This window comes from Corapipo altera, unplaced genomic scaffold (assembly GCF_003945725.1).
Source record: "Corapipo altera isolate COAL_440 unplaced genomic scaffold, ASM394572v1 22b, whole genome shotgun sequence".
Taxonomy (NCBI): Eukaryota; Metazoa; Chordata; class Aves; order Passeriformes; family Pipridae; genus Corapipo; species Corapipo altera.
Window position 1 is genome coordinate 8038378 of NW_020884876.1, and position 14208 is coordinate 8052585.

A 14208-nucleotide genomic window follows, 5' to 3' on the forward strand; every position below is an offset into this window, starting at 1 on the left:
AAACATTTTGTTAGGCATTCTTTTCTCTGTTTGTTTCTCCACTCATCTCCTACCCTTCAGATATATCAATTATTAATTAAATAGAAAGGAGGCCATTAATAAAATGCTAAAAAAAAAAAAAAAAAAAAGGAGAGAACTCAAGAATTTCTAGTCAGTTCCATTGTGCAGGTGACCGTAAGGTATAAGATGGAATCACTGAAAATAAGAGTGTCAGGGGAAACATTTCACTTCTATTCTTCTTCCAACTAATATTTATATCCCAATTCACCAGAACTGTTCTTAAAATGCCTTGTCACATATAAAGCAGTGGTTATTTGTTACTTTGGATGCCTAAGTTGTTTTTCCACAGAAGAATATTACAAAGAAAAAAAAGACATTCCCTCAAACTGCCCATTCATCACAAACTTGATTGAACTGATTTACTCTCCCATTAAAGCATGTGTGAACTATATCGGCTTCTCCAAAAAAAGACACGTCCTGAATGATTCAGTTCATCTTACCCAAACACACTTTTCCATTATGCTGGAAGTTACAGATTTAGCTATTTGCTTCTCAGAGTTCCTTGCCTTTCTTGTGAGATGCAAGGGACACTACCTAAGCGCATGTCTTGCATACTGAGAAAGGGACAAATACAACAAGCCTGTACCAATGTCATATGGTAGACTCGGCACTGTGAGCCTGGTCCTTCCCACTACCAGTAGGCCTGCTGGGTTCAGAGTGCAGGACCAAGTCTTCAATACTTTAATCAGATAAAATACTGAGTTAGCATGTTGTGTATAGAAGTAAGTTCCATCTAGAGTTAAGGAAACAAGAACTTTAGTTCACAGGTTAATTTAAAAAAATCTGTTTATGCTGAATAAAAAATAAAAATACTTCCAAGTTTTCAGTAGAAAAAGCTATCTTCAATCAATACATTTTGTTGAACTAAAATGCATTTTAATGCTGAGCATTGGTCTTGTTTATATTTTTAGAACTAGAGAAGTGTTTTTCAAATGTTTGTGCAGTCTATTTTAAACTAAAATAGCTAATATTATTTACTCTGGTTTTCTTTTAAGCAAAAGTAATCTAGGGGAAAAAAAAAGGCATCAGAGAGCAACTTAGGTTGGAAGGGAACTCAGGAAGTCATTTGGTCAGCACCCCTACTCGTATCCAAGCCAACTTAGATGGAAAAATTTCAACCATGGGTACCTGTCACAAACACGGTATCTCCAGTAGCAAGCACATAGAGTCTGGTCCCCAACTCTTCTCCAACATGTTGGAGCCTGCTAGCTCACTGATCTCCTTGGGTAAGCAAACAGCAACACCTCCACCAAAAGATTAGCAACAAGAAAAAGAGAAGCTGTACTAATTCCTTAACTCATCCTCTTTCTTGCAACTGGGTTGCAGGCAGCATACTAAATATTCCTTATGGAACGTTGTTTGAACTTAGTGACATGACCATACTGTTCACATCTGTAAATAAAATCTTACAAGGGAAACAGCAAAGTGTTAGAAATAACATGGACACGAGTGAAAGCAGTTACAGCACAGAAGGCATCAGGGAGAAGTACATGGGGGCAGCAAACATTTCATGCACGGTCCATAGAGCTGTGAGATTAGGACCGATACAAACACAGGAAGGAAGAACAGTGAAGTTAGGATATAACTTGAGGGCATAAATGAGACTGAAAATTGGAAAAAATATGAAGAATCAGGAGTGGTTTTGTCTCCTTTTCATGCAGGTGTCCACACTTTATGTAATAATCCTAGAGAGAGTAAGGAAGACCCCCAGAACTCCTGGATGAGCTAATGTACCAGAAATAGCAATAGGTGGGAAAAGCTGAAATCCAGAGAGTTGGGGAAGAAAAGGACTACCCCTCCCTAGCCCAAAATTCCAAATCTCTCTGAACTGAAGTAAACAATATGGTGAGCTTCCTCCGGATTGTGAAGCAGTGGCAACCTGAGAGCAGGCTGTCATCTGTATGAGTTTTTGGTAACACACAGGAACACAGAGCGATTTCAATTCCCGTAACAACCAGTGGTCATCTAATCTCTTCTTTCCTGCAGTGGAGCTGCTATGTCTGCTTGGGTAACACCACCCCTTTTCCATTATGCCTTGCATGATGACAGGAAGTGGATGACTGCAAAACTCAAGCTCATTTGTTTCTCCATTCCATGCTGAAAATGCACTGCAGGGTCCAACCCCGGCCCAATTGAGGTGCACTTACTCTTCCTTCCTCTACATAAACAGTCTGCCCGATCCATTGCATGTTTCCAGGAGCTTACAAACACGTACTTACCTTTGTGAGAACTTGGTTCTTCATCCCTATTTTACTTATAATACTGTTCTTAACATGATATTTCTAAAACATCAGAACAAAAATAAAAGCAATGAAAACATTTCTCCTGTGAGCTCACAGAAAAGTTAGGGAAAGAGACTGAAATGGATGTTCTGAGGTTTTACACTAATTTAGGTAAAATTAATAATATAATACTATTAAAATAATAACATATTTTTCACCCAGTAAACCATAATGGCTACAACGGGGTTAGTGGGTCTCTAAACACTGCATGCACAGTAGTTACACTAACTGACTAACTCCTGTGAATGGAGCATGTGCAGATAAACACTAAGAAAAAAAAATTATTGTGCCTGGACAGTCAACAACACGGTAGACTTAATCATGTCAGCCTTCTCTCTGAAGTTTAAGACTATCACTTTTATTACTCCTAGGACACAGTACATCCCTGTGGTTCACTAAGCCAGCAATGATGATGGTAGATGCAGATCTCTGAAGCTCAGCATTGCCAGCTAAGGGTAGTTATGGGTTTTGTTCTGAGCTCTGTCAGGTACTTACAAAAGCAGAAACAGACCCAAACTCAACTTATGCTTTCCTGCATGGCAAACAGGAGCAATGACGTTATTCTGGCTCCCCTTGTTCCTATTTTAAATACAGTTTTCTTGACTTTCTCAAGACTTTTCTCTTTACAGCAATCTGCCCACATCATGTCTATACACAACCTACCCCCCTGCATTCAAAAGTCTCCTTATGGTCTCCCTTCCTCCATTAATAGAAACAAAGGAAAAAAACCCAGTAGCTTAGAGACTCTAGCACATAAAATATTGCATGACAGCAGTGGTGTTATTTAAGATTATGTAGTGGTTTAATAATTCAAAAGCAGAAACTGTCTGGACACTGAATCATCAGACATGTACATTTTCCGTATCTCAAGAGAGTCTACTATGCCATCCCTGAGCTTCCAGACAGAAGATTATGTCTTGTTTGCTGCTCACAAAGAACACTGACCTAGAGTGAACTCAGTTAATGTAAGACACTTCTTTTAAGTGCTACACATATACTTCACATATTTAGAGAGTGAACAATTATAAAGGTGAATGTCAGAGGAATTTACCAGCTTTCAGAAAACTGTTTGCTTCAAAAGCAACCTACCTAGTTCAATACACATGTATTTTCTACTTTGAAATTTTGAACATCTTAAAATTATTTAAATATGGACAATATATTGTAGACAAAATTGGGAGAAGAAAGAAAAATATCCTTATTAAAGGCAGCATAGACTAAGGCTTGATGTTTTCTTCATTCACGTTCATACAGACAAGAGGGTCTGGTTGCCAAACACAGAACAGAGGTTACATTCTTAGCTCCTTATACTGGATTTCAAAGATTTACATTTAATGTATGGGATTTAAACCATGGTCAATAAATTACAAAATAAGGCTGTGCAAACATCTCATTGTTTAATTCTAAGTGAGAATAATGGGAGCAGGTGCAGGAGCAGCCCTCTTGCTTTTTTAAAAACCTGACAAATAACAGAAACCACAAATAAGATGTGCATTATAATTACAAACTTTTTGAATAAAATAAAATCATGAAAAATATATCTCAAGTAGTATTTAAATGGTGTTAAATCTGCTAAAATGATTTTCTCCTGAGCTGATGCTAAGGCTTAACAAGGGATAAAAGAAATACTCTGATTGGCTCATGAAATACTAGTTAAGGATGTGGAGTGGTTGCTATGTGATGTTATAAATAATTAGCATACCTTATTTCAGATAGAGCCATGGCCCAGATTTATGCCTGCACAATGGCTCAGCAAACTAGAGGGCCAGACTGCAACTGTAAGACCCTGCACTGAGGAAAAAGGTTTATTATTCTTAGGCAGTTTTGAGAATAGCATCTGGGGTCTTAGGAAATTTATCCACACCATGAAACGCAGTGAAGCATCTGTTCATTAAAACACCAACAACACAGGCAGACAAGTGCTGCTACATGAAGAGACACAGAGATGTTACGTGACAATAACAGATATATCTACAGTGGTAATGCTCTCCTCTCCCTCAGAGCATCAGCACCTAATTAGGAAAAATAAATTATCAGAATATGAGACGACATCAGATATTTTAAAACAGCCACAGAGAATACAAGGGCTCCAAAAGCTACAGCTGATTTATTAGAGAGTTTGAGCAGACAAGTGAAAAATATCACTTAGCATAAGAAGTTCTCTTTGCTGGAAAGAATAAATTCTTTAGATAATCCTCATATGCTGAGAGAACGTGTATGCTTGGTATGCTAAACATGTCATGGCTGGTAGAGAAAAGCATTTCTCTAGAGAAGGGAAAAAACTGGACAACAATTTGGTGGATTTTTTTTTTCTTCAAATGACTTTCTTTACATTTTGGGAAGTGAGGCTCTCTTTTTTTATCTCAGACTTGAGAAATTCACATGTCAATGGCTAGCGGAAAAAAAAAAAGGCAGCAAGAAACTATGTGCTAACTTGCCTTAGGCTTCTTCTGAGCAGTGTCTAGAAAATAATCCAGCCTGTTGAATTATTTTTCATGTTTGGTTCTGTCTAACAAGAATAGCACAACACATTAAGTCTACTGATAATCATGCTCCCAGGAAACTCAAGGGATGCCACCAATAGAGTATAATTTCCACCATGCAATAATATTTATATAAAAATATTGATAGAATCACTGAAAGAATACTTGGAAGCTATGGAATTCTTCTAGTACACATCTATACAGAAAGGATGACTTGGTAAAAAAAATCATCAAAATTAATTAAAAGGAATTACAATTGTGAATTTTGACTTCTTTGTATTCTATCCCTTACCTTTCAACTTTTACCAGTATTTTCAAAATCAGTCAAGCATATGGGAAAAAAAACTACTGATAAACAAAACTACAAACTGGGAGAGAAAGCCAGTATTTACAAAATATGCTTACAGTATTTATTTTCTACTGTCCAATTATTAAATGTCAGATAAAACTGTTTATTCCAAACACAACTCTCAATCCAGAATTACATTTTAAAATCTCAGAACTTACTACCAGTTATAGCAAAAGCCATGTAACCTTCAAGGCTTTAAGTAACTCTTGCTCTGAAATGCAAGGAAAAAAATTCCAGATAGCAGATCATGGCTATGGTTAGGCTGCCTAGATGAGACAGATGCATCAGTAGTTTTCCTGCTGAAGCATTTTGCATTAGCTGCTTTTTGCAACTTTAAAATAGGTACAGTGGAGAAGTTTCTCAACTGCTTTAGAGAATTGTAAATGCAGGCACAGAATAGTTAAACACCTTGCCCAGAATCATACAAAACACAAACGAAGAAGCTGTGCTCTCTCGAAGTAAACCTCTCCTCAATGCTTTTGCACCACAATTAAAATGTCTCTGTAAGATGCATTTTGCACGATTCACCAGCTCCAGATACAGAGGGTCAGTAGTGAAGCAACATATTCAAGAGTACATTCTTGTCATAGGATTCCTCTTTTCGATGTTACAGTATCTTTAATCCAAGATAATTTCCATTTACCATTTCATAAGTATTATCAAGTGCTTCCAAGAATATCTTCTGAACAGTTCACCAGCATTTATCAACACAGCAAGTGTACCTATGGCTCTCCAGACTTTTTAGTTTAGTTATGAAGAGAGTTGTCAAGTTATCTTTAAATCTTTTGTTTTATTATTTTTCAAGCAAGGGTTGTACAGAAGTAAAAGCCAGAACTGTGTCCAAGAAGGATCTGAAAATCCCTGGAAAGCAGGCTGACATCGTCCTTTCAGTCCAAATATAACCTCTGCCTGAAACAGGCACATCATTGTCACTGGACTCTACAACTTGTATCACGCTACACAATGAGAGCCTATTCCAGGTGGAAGAAGACATGCAGCATGTGGGAATCCTGCTCTTTAAGAGAGAATTCTCTACGGAGACCTCAATGAGGTTATCTCTATGGAGATTGGACAATGAACTGGTTGAATGATGTCAACAGAGCTCTTATGAGTTAGCTACAACTGGCTTGAAAGCCACAAGGTGAAATAAGTCTGCTCTGGCTATGACACATCACGCTTTTTTTCCCATAGCTACTAAAGAAGTGCTAAACTCCTTTGACTATGACAGAGAAAAATGTGAGAAAAATCACAAACAAGCTTATTCTGATACTATCTGAAAAAGAAACAAGCCAACAGCTTGTTGTTTAGTACCTCAAGTAATTTTTATTATTTACATAAAGTCAGGAATTAACCCTGCAAAATGCATCTCACAAGAATGACCTTATCACAGAGAACTCAATTCTCCATATGTTTAAGAATAAATAAAAGGTTCTAAGATTAGAACCCTAAGGCGTCCTTTTACTTTTGCTTAGCATGTCAGGATTAGTCAATAACCCCATCCAGAAGGGACTGGGGATTGTTTAACTGCCCTTTTACAGACATGCACTCATCTAACCGATGATTTATTAATGACTGGTTACCTGGGAAGCAGGTGGTTAGGTGCTCCATTAGTGCTTCTTGTGTGACTTGTTTTCGGGCAGAGTTCATTGCTGAGATGGCCAGGCAAAGGATTTCCCCAAGTGGAATAAACTGCGACTGAGTGATGGGAGACATGCTGATGGGTGATACATCACCTGTAAAAAGACAAGAGATGTGCAATGAAGCGTTTTGTTTAAAAATCTGCTCATAGAACAAGGATGTAGAGATACAACTAGCAAGACTTCTCAGAACTCTTTAGTACTGGGCTGGAGATAAAAACCCTTACAACAGAGAACCATCTGACAGCTTACTTCAAAACTGAGACATGGTGAACTTTGGAAAATGGGAGATATATGCTATGCAGACACAGTTTCTCAAAGGGTGCAATACACAGATTCAGAAAAATGCCAACAAATTAGTACTCATGGTTGCAAAACCTCATGCTTAACATCCTACTAGGTAACTGCACAAACAAAATAGTTGCATGTATTTCTCTGGACATAAAAGGGGAGATTTTACTCCCCTTCAAAGGACAGTGGTATGGATCACCTATCATTTCCACTTGACACGATATCTTTTTATTAATAGTAACAAAGACCAGAAAAAAAATGTTGCTCAGTTAATGAATAACATTTTCATTCAGCTGAAAAAGCACAGAACACTCTTTAGAGTCCCCAAACCATCAAAACACCTTAAGATTGATCCTCTGAATAAACCTCTCCTGGATCTACGTGTCAAATGCCTTCATACGAACTACATATTTTTAAGAAGAGAAGTTTCAAAGGTTCCAGGATGGCCCGAAAATTAACTTCGTTGTAACTTTTCTCATGTTGTCTTCACAAAGAATTCACTAACCTATACTTTAAAAAAATGAAAGATCTTAAAAAAAGTTATAGGAGAAATTACAATTTGATAATACTAGCATGACTACACAAATACACGTACACAAGTGCATTTTAACATACTTTATCCAAGTACAAAAATACTTTTTGATTCTGCTCTGTACCTCCTCTTGAAGTGGTAACAGTTCCTCAGTGCAGTTCCCCAATGATGTCAAAGAGGAAAGCAGCAGCCTAAAACATTTTCCTTGCCAGTGGAAAAGGAATAATAAAGAGTAACAGATAGAACAAGGGGTGCTTGACTACAAATCCTATTCTGGCCACAGGTCAGTCAATAATCAGGGATTAAGTTTTACCTAAATAGCTTTGAAATTTCAGAAAAATCATCCTATTTTTGCTGCCACAGAGCAACACCTTGTGATCAAATCATGAATCAAATTACTGGAAATTAATTCAAGTTGAAACTTTTACCCACAATTCAGAGAATCCAATATTTGCCCTATTAATTCTATATTCCTATTGTGTCTACTAAACAAGAGGAACAGCTTCTAAGACTGATTATCAAAGTGCATTTAATCTTGCATTATACTCAGCACTTTGAGGGGGAAAAAAAGAATTGGTGGGAGTAGCAAATTGCATAACTGTCTCAGTGAGACTTGTGGGCAATATTTTTCAATCACCAGCTGCACAATCTGTTGTACAACAGTGAAACACATCACTCAAGACACAACAAAGATTTAAGAATAGACATTTGTGCTATGCTCTCCTGATTGCTTCTGCTTAATCAGGTCTGCTGCATTCCCAACACAGCAGCATTCTTCCAGCTTCAAGCTTCAACATAGTGCAGTCCAAGATCCTCATTCTTATCAGACCACAGAATTATGACCTTAAAATATTACCTTCTCTGGACATTTTTTATTCATACACAGCTAAAAGTTCTTGCCACATGCCTTACAGACAATAGCAAAGAAGATCACACGTAGCTTACAGGGAGACATGAGAGATACGCTTCCACGTGACTTGGGAGCAAACACCATTTGTTCCTTCATGATTTGATAATGGAAAAGAACATCACAGTTATTATATTCCTATTTACTAATAATTATATCTGCTGTCAGCTTAAACTCGTTCATAGCCAAATCTTTGTAATCATCCAGACACATAAGTTTACCAATTCTGATCACCAGCCATCATTCACTTTGTGTAGGGGATCAGTTTCTTTAATGATTAGTTTCATGTCTAAGAAGCATCAGAATTATGATAAGAATTATGCAGATTTAGCTAAGCAATTTAAGAAATTATGCGTCATGGGTATTCTTGTGAGCACTACTAAACTGAGTTCAGTGCAATGTCAAACAGATTGGCATATATTGGCCTCAGTCGAGGTTTAATCTTATCAGGTTCACTTGGCACTGAATGGGCTCTCTGGTGTCCTGGTTTTGCCTGGAATAGAGTACCTTTAAGGGCACCCAGGTGAAGGGCAGCAACTTACTCAATTGTTTTATCTGGATCATCACAGACTTGGCAATTTGTTAAACTCAGGCACCCTGGCAGGAGTATCCCTGTGCCTGCTCCCAGCCATGCACTCACACTGCCACCTACATAAGTGCCAGGATGGGAGAGTGTGAGGAAGACCTCTTTCTTTCCCTTGAATGGGAACGATTCATTCATAGCTAACCAGAACAATACTTAGGATATAAGAAATGGGCCTTAATACCATAATCAACCTCCTGAAGTGGGAAAGGGACTCAAGGAGTTTTATACATGAAGCTTTGCTCTGCAGCCTTGCACCTGCCCCCAGAGGGATGCTTGGACAAGAACTCATAAAACAGTTGCTCTGCTTACTCCCAGGAACAGCCTGACCGCCAAGAGCCTGGAGAGATCCACTTCTGGGATTACTTCCAGTTAGGACTTGTTAATGTAAAATTGGCTAAGTACAAGTTAAAAAAAATAATAAAGTTTGCCTGGATTTTAGTTTAGTAACTTTGCACAATCCTTCCTTTCAAAGCAGGCCTTCAGCATCGAATTGCTTTGTAGGTTAGTGTGCAGAAAACATTCAGTCTGCAGATTTGACCCCCTGCCAGCTGGACTCTTGTCACCAGGAACAAGCCAGGAGTTTTCACTGAAATACTAACTATACTTTACATTACTCATCAATACAAAACATTCAGTATTGGTTCCTTAATGTTAACACAATCTCTAGCAAAGCACACTGTAGTTCCTATGTCAGAGTAACACACATCCTGCTTGCAAATATTTGGGAGCTTAACAACCATTTAATTAACAATAAAGATTACTATAATTGTCCATAAAATCATAATTTAAACAGCTTTAAATGCAATACAAATGTTCAACACATATTGGTTTATGTGAGGGCCTTTCTTTCTGTTTTGTAAGGGACTATCAACAGTTAAGCCATAATCTTTTCCACTGAGTGCTTTTCAACCTTCTTCATTATGACAAGGGCACTCTAGTTTCACCTCCATTGTGACAGAATGATCTCCATAGCTTGTTGTTCTAGCTGTCTGGAGATAGTTACTAGCTCTTGTTTAAAAAGGCTAGCACACATTTTGAGCAGACCTAATCATAGAAAGCCAAAATCCCCTCACTCAGGGAGGCTCTAATTTGCCAGATTTTATCTTGACTATCCTGTGGCTCTGGGAAATTACATATACTCTGTGGTTATAGTTAAGTGAACAAACTTCTTTGATGCACAATAATAGCAAATATCTTGCATCTATGAGATAATATAATATATTAACATCAATTACGCACATAAATACTGTTTAGCCTGTTGAACAGAAGGTTTACTAGAACTCCTTTAGGAAAGATCTGCTTAAAAAAAGTAAATAAGCTTTTCCTATTTTTTTTTTCGAAGACCACATCACTTACATAAAACATCTAGCATATGGCTCCTGTTAGCTCTGACTGATGCTTGTCTCAAGCCGCTTTCTTTCAAAATCAAATTACTAGCCTTGACTTTCATATGTTTATACTCCCAATTAAATGAAAACCAGAGCTCAGAGAGCAGTTTTCACCAGCTGACTGCATGCTTTGTTTAAATATAAGACATATACATATATATACATAGTTTTAGCTCTGTTTCTGCAGTGTCTGTCCAAACTTTTCTCTAAATAATAAAATAATAAAAAAAGTTTTCTAGACTTCTTGTTTTAAGTAGCACTTAATTTTAAAGAATGCCTAAGCACTTAAGAAACAGTGAATGGGAACTTTCCTCATTTTATGCCCTGGGGATTTGCAGCACTACCCTGGGGGAAAAATTATTTTTATTACTTAGAACAAAAGATTATGTAGCACATAAAATAAACACTTAGCTCTTACACAGCACTTTTATTCAGTGGTTTTCAAAACATTCTGAAAAACTGGGAACTATAACTATCCTTAACATACAGAAAGTCTAACATAGCTGTGAATGAAAATTCACACATCCTGAATCCATACTAGCTGGAACTTTTCCTGTGCCAGTGTATCTAGTGTGTTTGTTCTCTGAAAGTCTGGGTAGCACCATTTCAGGAGAAAATGAGGCAGACTACATTCTGCACCATGTATCAGCAATTCAACTATCAAGTACATACTGATGACGGAATTTTTATTAGTGATTCTACTGCTGGAAAGAAGTGACCTGGAAGTCAAACTCTTTGTCTCATGAACTTTGCACAAAGATTACTTGAAAAATCACCTCTTCTCTTATAAATGGAACCATTGTGAAGGAAAATTAAATAAGTTACAGTGTAAAACCACACTTTATGAGAACTCATACACCCTATTCCCCTGAAATAGGGAAGAGGTCTTCTGATTACACTCTGTATCCTGTAAAATACAGAAAGCCAAAGTTTCACCTTTCCATTCTGACTCTCAAAATCTTTTTAATCTTTTGTTTCTTATGGATCAAGACAACCTCTAAACATGATTTTTAGCCTGATTTCCACAGAAAATGAGGTTTGCACAATCACAATCATGTGCCGGAAAGGTTGAACCTCACTAGACAACAGTGATTCTAAAACAAGTGTTTGCTAAGCATGTTCAATCTGTACAATGCTTTAGGCATAGTCACCTCCCACTAGACAGGAGAGAACCCAGTCAAAAAACACTTGTCAAGGGAAATCTGACTTCATTGCCTTTACTGCTTACAGAACTACATTATTAAATAGAAAACATCAAAACCAGAGTAGAGTAACTCCATGATACCTCATGATTATAGTGGTGGTTGCAACAGGACTCCCCTACAAAAAATTTCTTGCAAACGATTTCTTGCAAACAAAATTTTTTCTTGCAAACAATTTCTGATTTTGTTGATTGGAACAGTCTGTTCTGATCAACACATGCTTATGATTTCACTCTGGGAAGAACTACATAAAGGTAATTTTCAAACAAAAGGTAGCTAACAAAACCAAAACTACTTGTAATGGGCAAAAAGAGGGCTCTTCAGTCTAGAATATTATCACTTTTTACTCAAGAATACTGTAAGGAAAAAGTCTCTTCTAGAAAAAGTACCTTTTCAGGTTTACTTCAAAAAGGGACAGATGCTGAAGAAGTTACATGTCTGGCCTGGGTTGCACAATTACCCCTTTTTGCCCCAACTCCCTAGGTGACTGAATTATTCTAATTAAAAAATACTTACATAGATGTAGTAAGCAAAACTATTCTTATGTGAATTCACAATGAGGACATATAATTGCCATTTTAAGCTAGATGTTCACATTTGGTTGAACAACAGAAGAGAAAAGGAGGAATATGCAGATTCCTGTGGTAATACCCAGGCTACTCTGAAATACCTTAAATCTGCACTAGTACACTAACACAGAAAAGATCACATATCACTGGCAAAATCTGAAACAAAGAAAATGAGAAGTGTTGCTTGCACTGTTCTCAGGTATAGCCTAAATCCTCCTTTTAAGCTACATTTCCTGCAGTATTTTTATGAAAAAAGCTGCAGGCTGTGTTTACTAGACAGCTACACGTATCAAGAGTACTGATAACAATAATAAAAAAATACATTAAAGATTCATCCATTTATTTCTGTTTAAAGCAGCTTAAACAAAGGCTCAACAAATGCAGCAACACACATTCATTCACTAACCAGCAAGCTCCTTCTGCACCTCTGAAATGCACGCACACCAAAACAAATAATAAACACTTCCAAGAATGTGACCACTCCAAATCTAAACATGCTGAAGAAAACAGGGCAAACTTGGTATAGCCATATAACAAACACTTGCCTCTAAACAAATTTCTAGTTCCTTACCAGATACTAACTTCAACTACGCAAACTGATTTTTTTAATCATTCAGACCCAGCTAAAATAACAACCTCCAGGTTCACCAAGTGGCACTAACTTTCAGAAACAGGTGCTAAATTGCTCACAATCAGCAGACTGGTCTTACATGCATCCATTTTGTGCATTTCGTGTGATTTAGTTTTCCTTTTCTTTGTTCATGTCCTGTGGCCAGCTGCCTCCTCGTCCAAAGTGATATCCCAGCACATGTTACAACTATGATCATCAAAAGTTTCTGCTGGAGCACGGAACTTTCCCAGAGGATTCAGTCAGTTGAGGAGATTTCTGTAGTGTTGCTTATCCTGGGAAGGAAGAGGGTGGGACTGTAGTTTTTTAATATATTGTGTGCTCTAGAATGTGTTTTCCCAAACAATATTTTTCAAATGCATCTTTTAATAAATGTCCATGTCTATATTCCTGGCACACAATATGTTAAAAAAGGGGGACTTACCTGAACCCCTATGGTCTGGTTCCATGCTCCAGTACAGTATCCAGAGTAGCTGTGATGTAACAACAATGTGCAAATTGGGGCTTTATATCACTGTGGAGGCTGGCTGAATGCAGCATAGCTCAGTGCCACAGGACCTGAAAGAAGAAAAACAAAGCATGCTTTCAGGCATTAATATGCTGAACACCCACCTCTTAAAGCAGGAAATAGGGGCATACTGAAAAAAAAAAAATGCAGTTATCTATGCAGGTCCACTGAAAGGAACACCATTTCACACAATTCTCACATAAGCATGAGAAATAAATGGTTAAGAAATTACAGGGGAGGCGGAGGTAGAGAATCTAAAAGGGTCTACAAATATAACTCCCACACAGTGTTTTGAAAACATCTCTTTTTGCCCTGTTTCCATGGAATGGCTGGAATCACGTTCTGACACCACCCCCTGTTCCGAAGTCACTCACAGTCTTTGCAAAGCACCTCTCCACTGCAGTGCCTCAGGATTCTGCAGTGTCACTCCTCTTCTCCCTGGCTCTCTGCAAAGTGAAGTCATAGGAATGGATCAGCCAACCTGACTTCTCACTACCCTGCCCAGAATCCTTTGTGAACCGAAATGAGTCATCGCTCTGAAAAAAATCCACAGCGCAACGTTCCAGGTTTCTCCCTGTGTCTGCGCTGGCTTCTTTGTCTTTGAAACGAAGTGCCTATGCTTCTGGAACAGTGCCCAGCTGCATTGTACAGGATAACAAGCCAGCCTTCTCATTAAGTGGACAAGAAAGCTATTTACATGCATTAGCAAAGACAAGTAAGTTGAAGCTTTAACCCTCTAGTCAAGACAAAAAAATTACCCCTAACATATCTTCCTGACGTAACACA

The 14208-nt window shown here is 37.7% G+C and overlaps 1 protein-coding gene across 5 annotated transcripts in view; it reads right to left on the reverse strand.

The window, feature by feature from the left end:
• The window catches only part of STOX2 (storkhead box 2), a 146921-nt gene that overhangs the window by 12518 nt on the left and 120195 nt on the right, over positions 1-14208 (reverse strand). For 2 of the 5 annotated variants that reach the window (XM_027635698.1, XM_027635699.1), the window contains exon 2: positions 6755-6907. In XM_027635698.1, the coding sequence (XP_027491499.1) occupies positions 6755-6907 (153 nt within the window). Of the gene's footprint in view, positions 1-6754; positions 6908-7738; positions 7761-12996; positions 13190-13338; positions 13473-13796; positions 13886-14208 lie in introns of those variants that run through there. The other 3 variants (XM_027635700.1, XM_027635701.1, XM_027635702.1) reach the window with 3 other exon arrangements.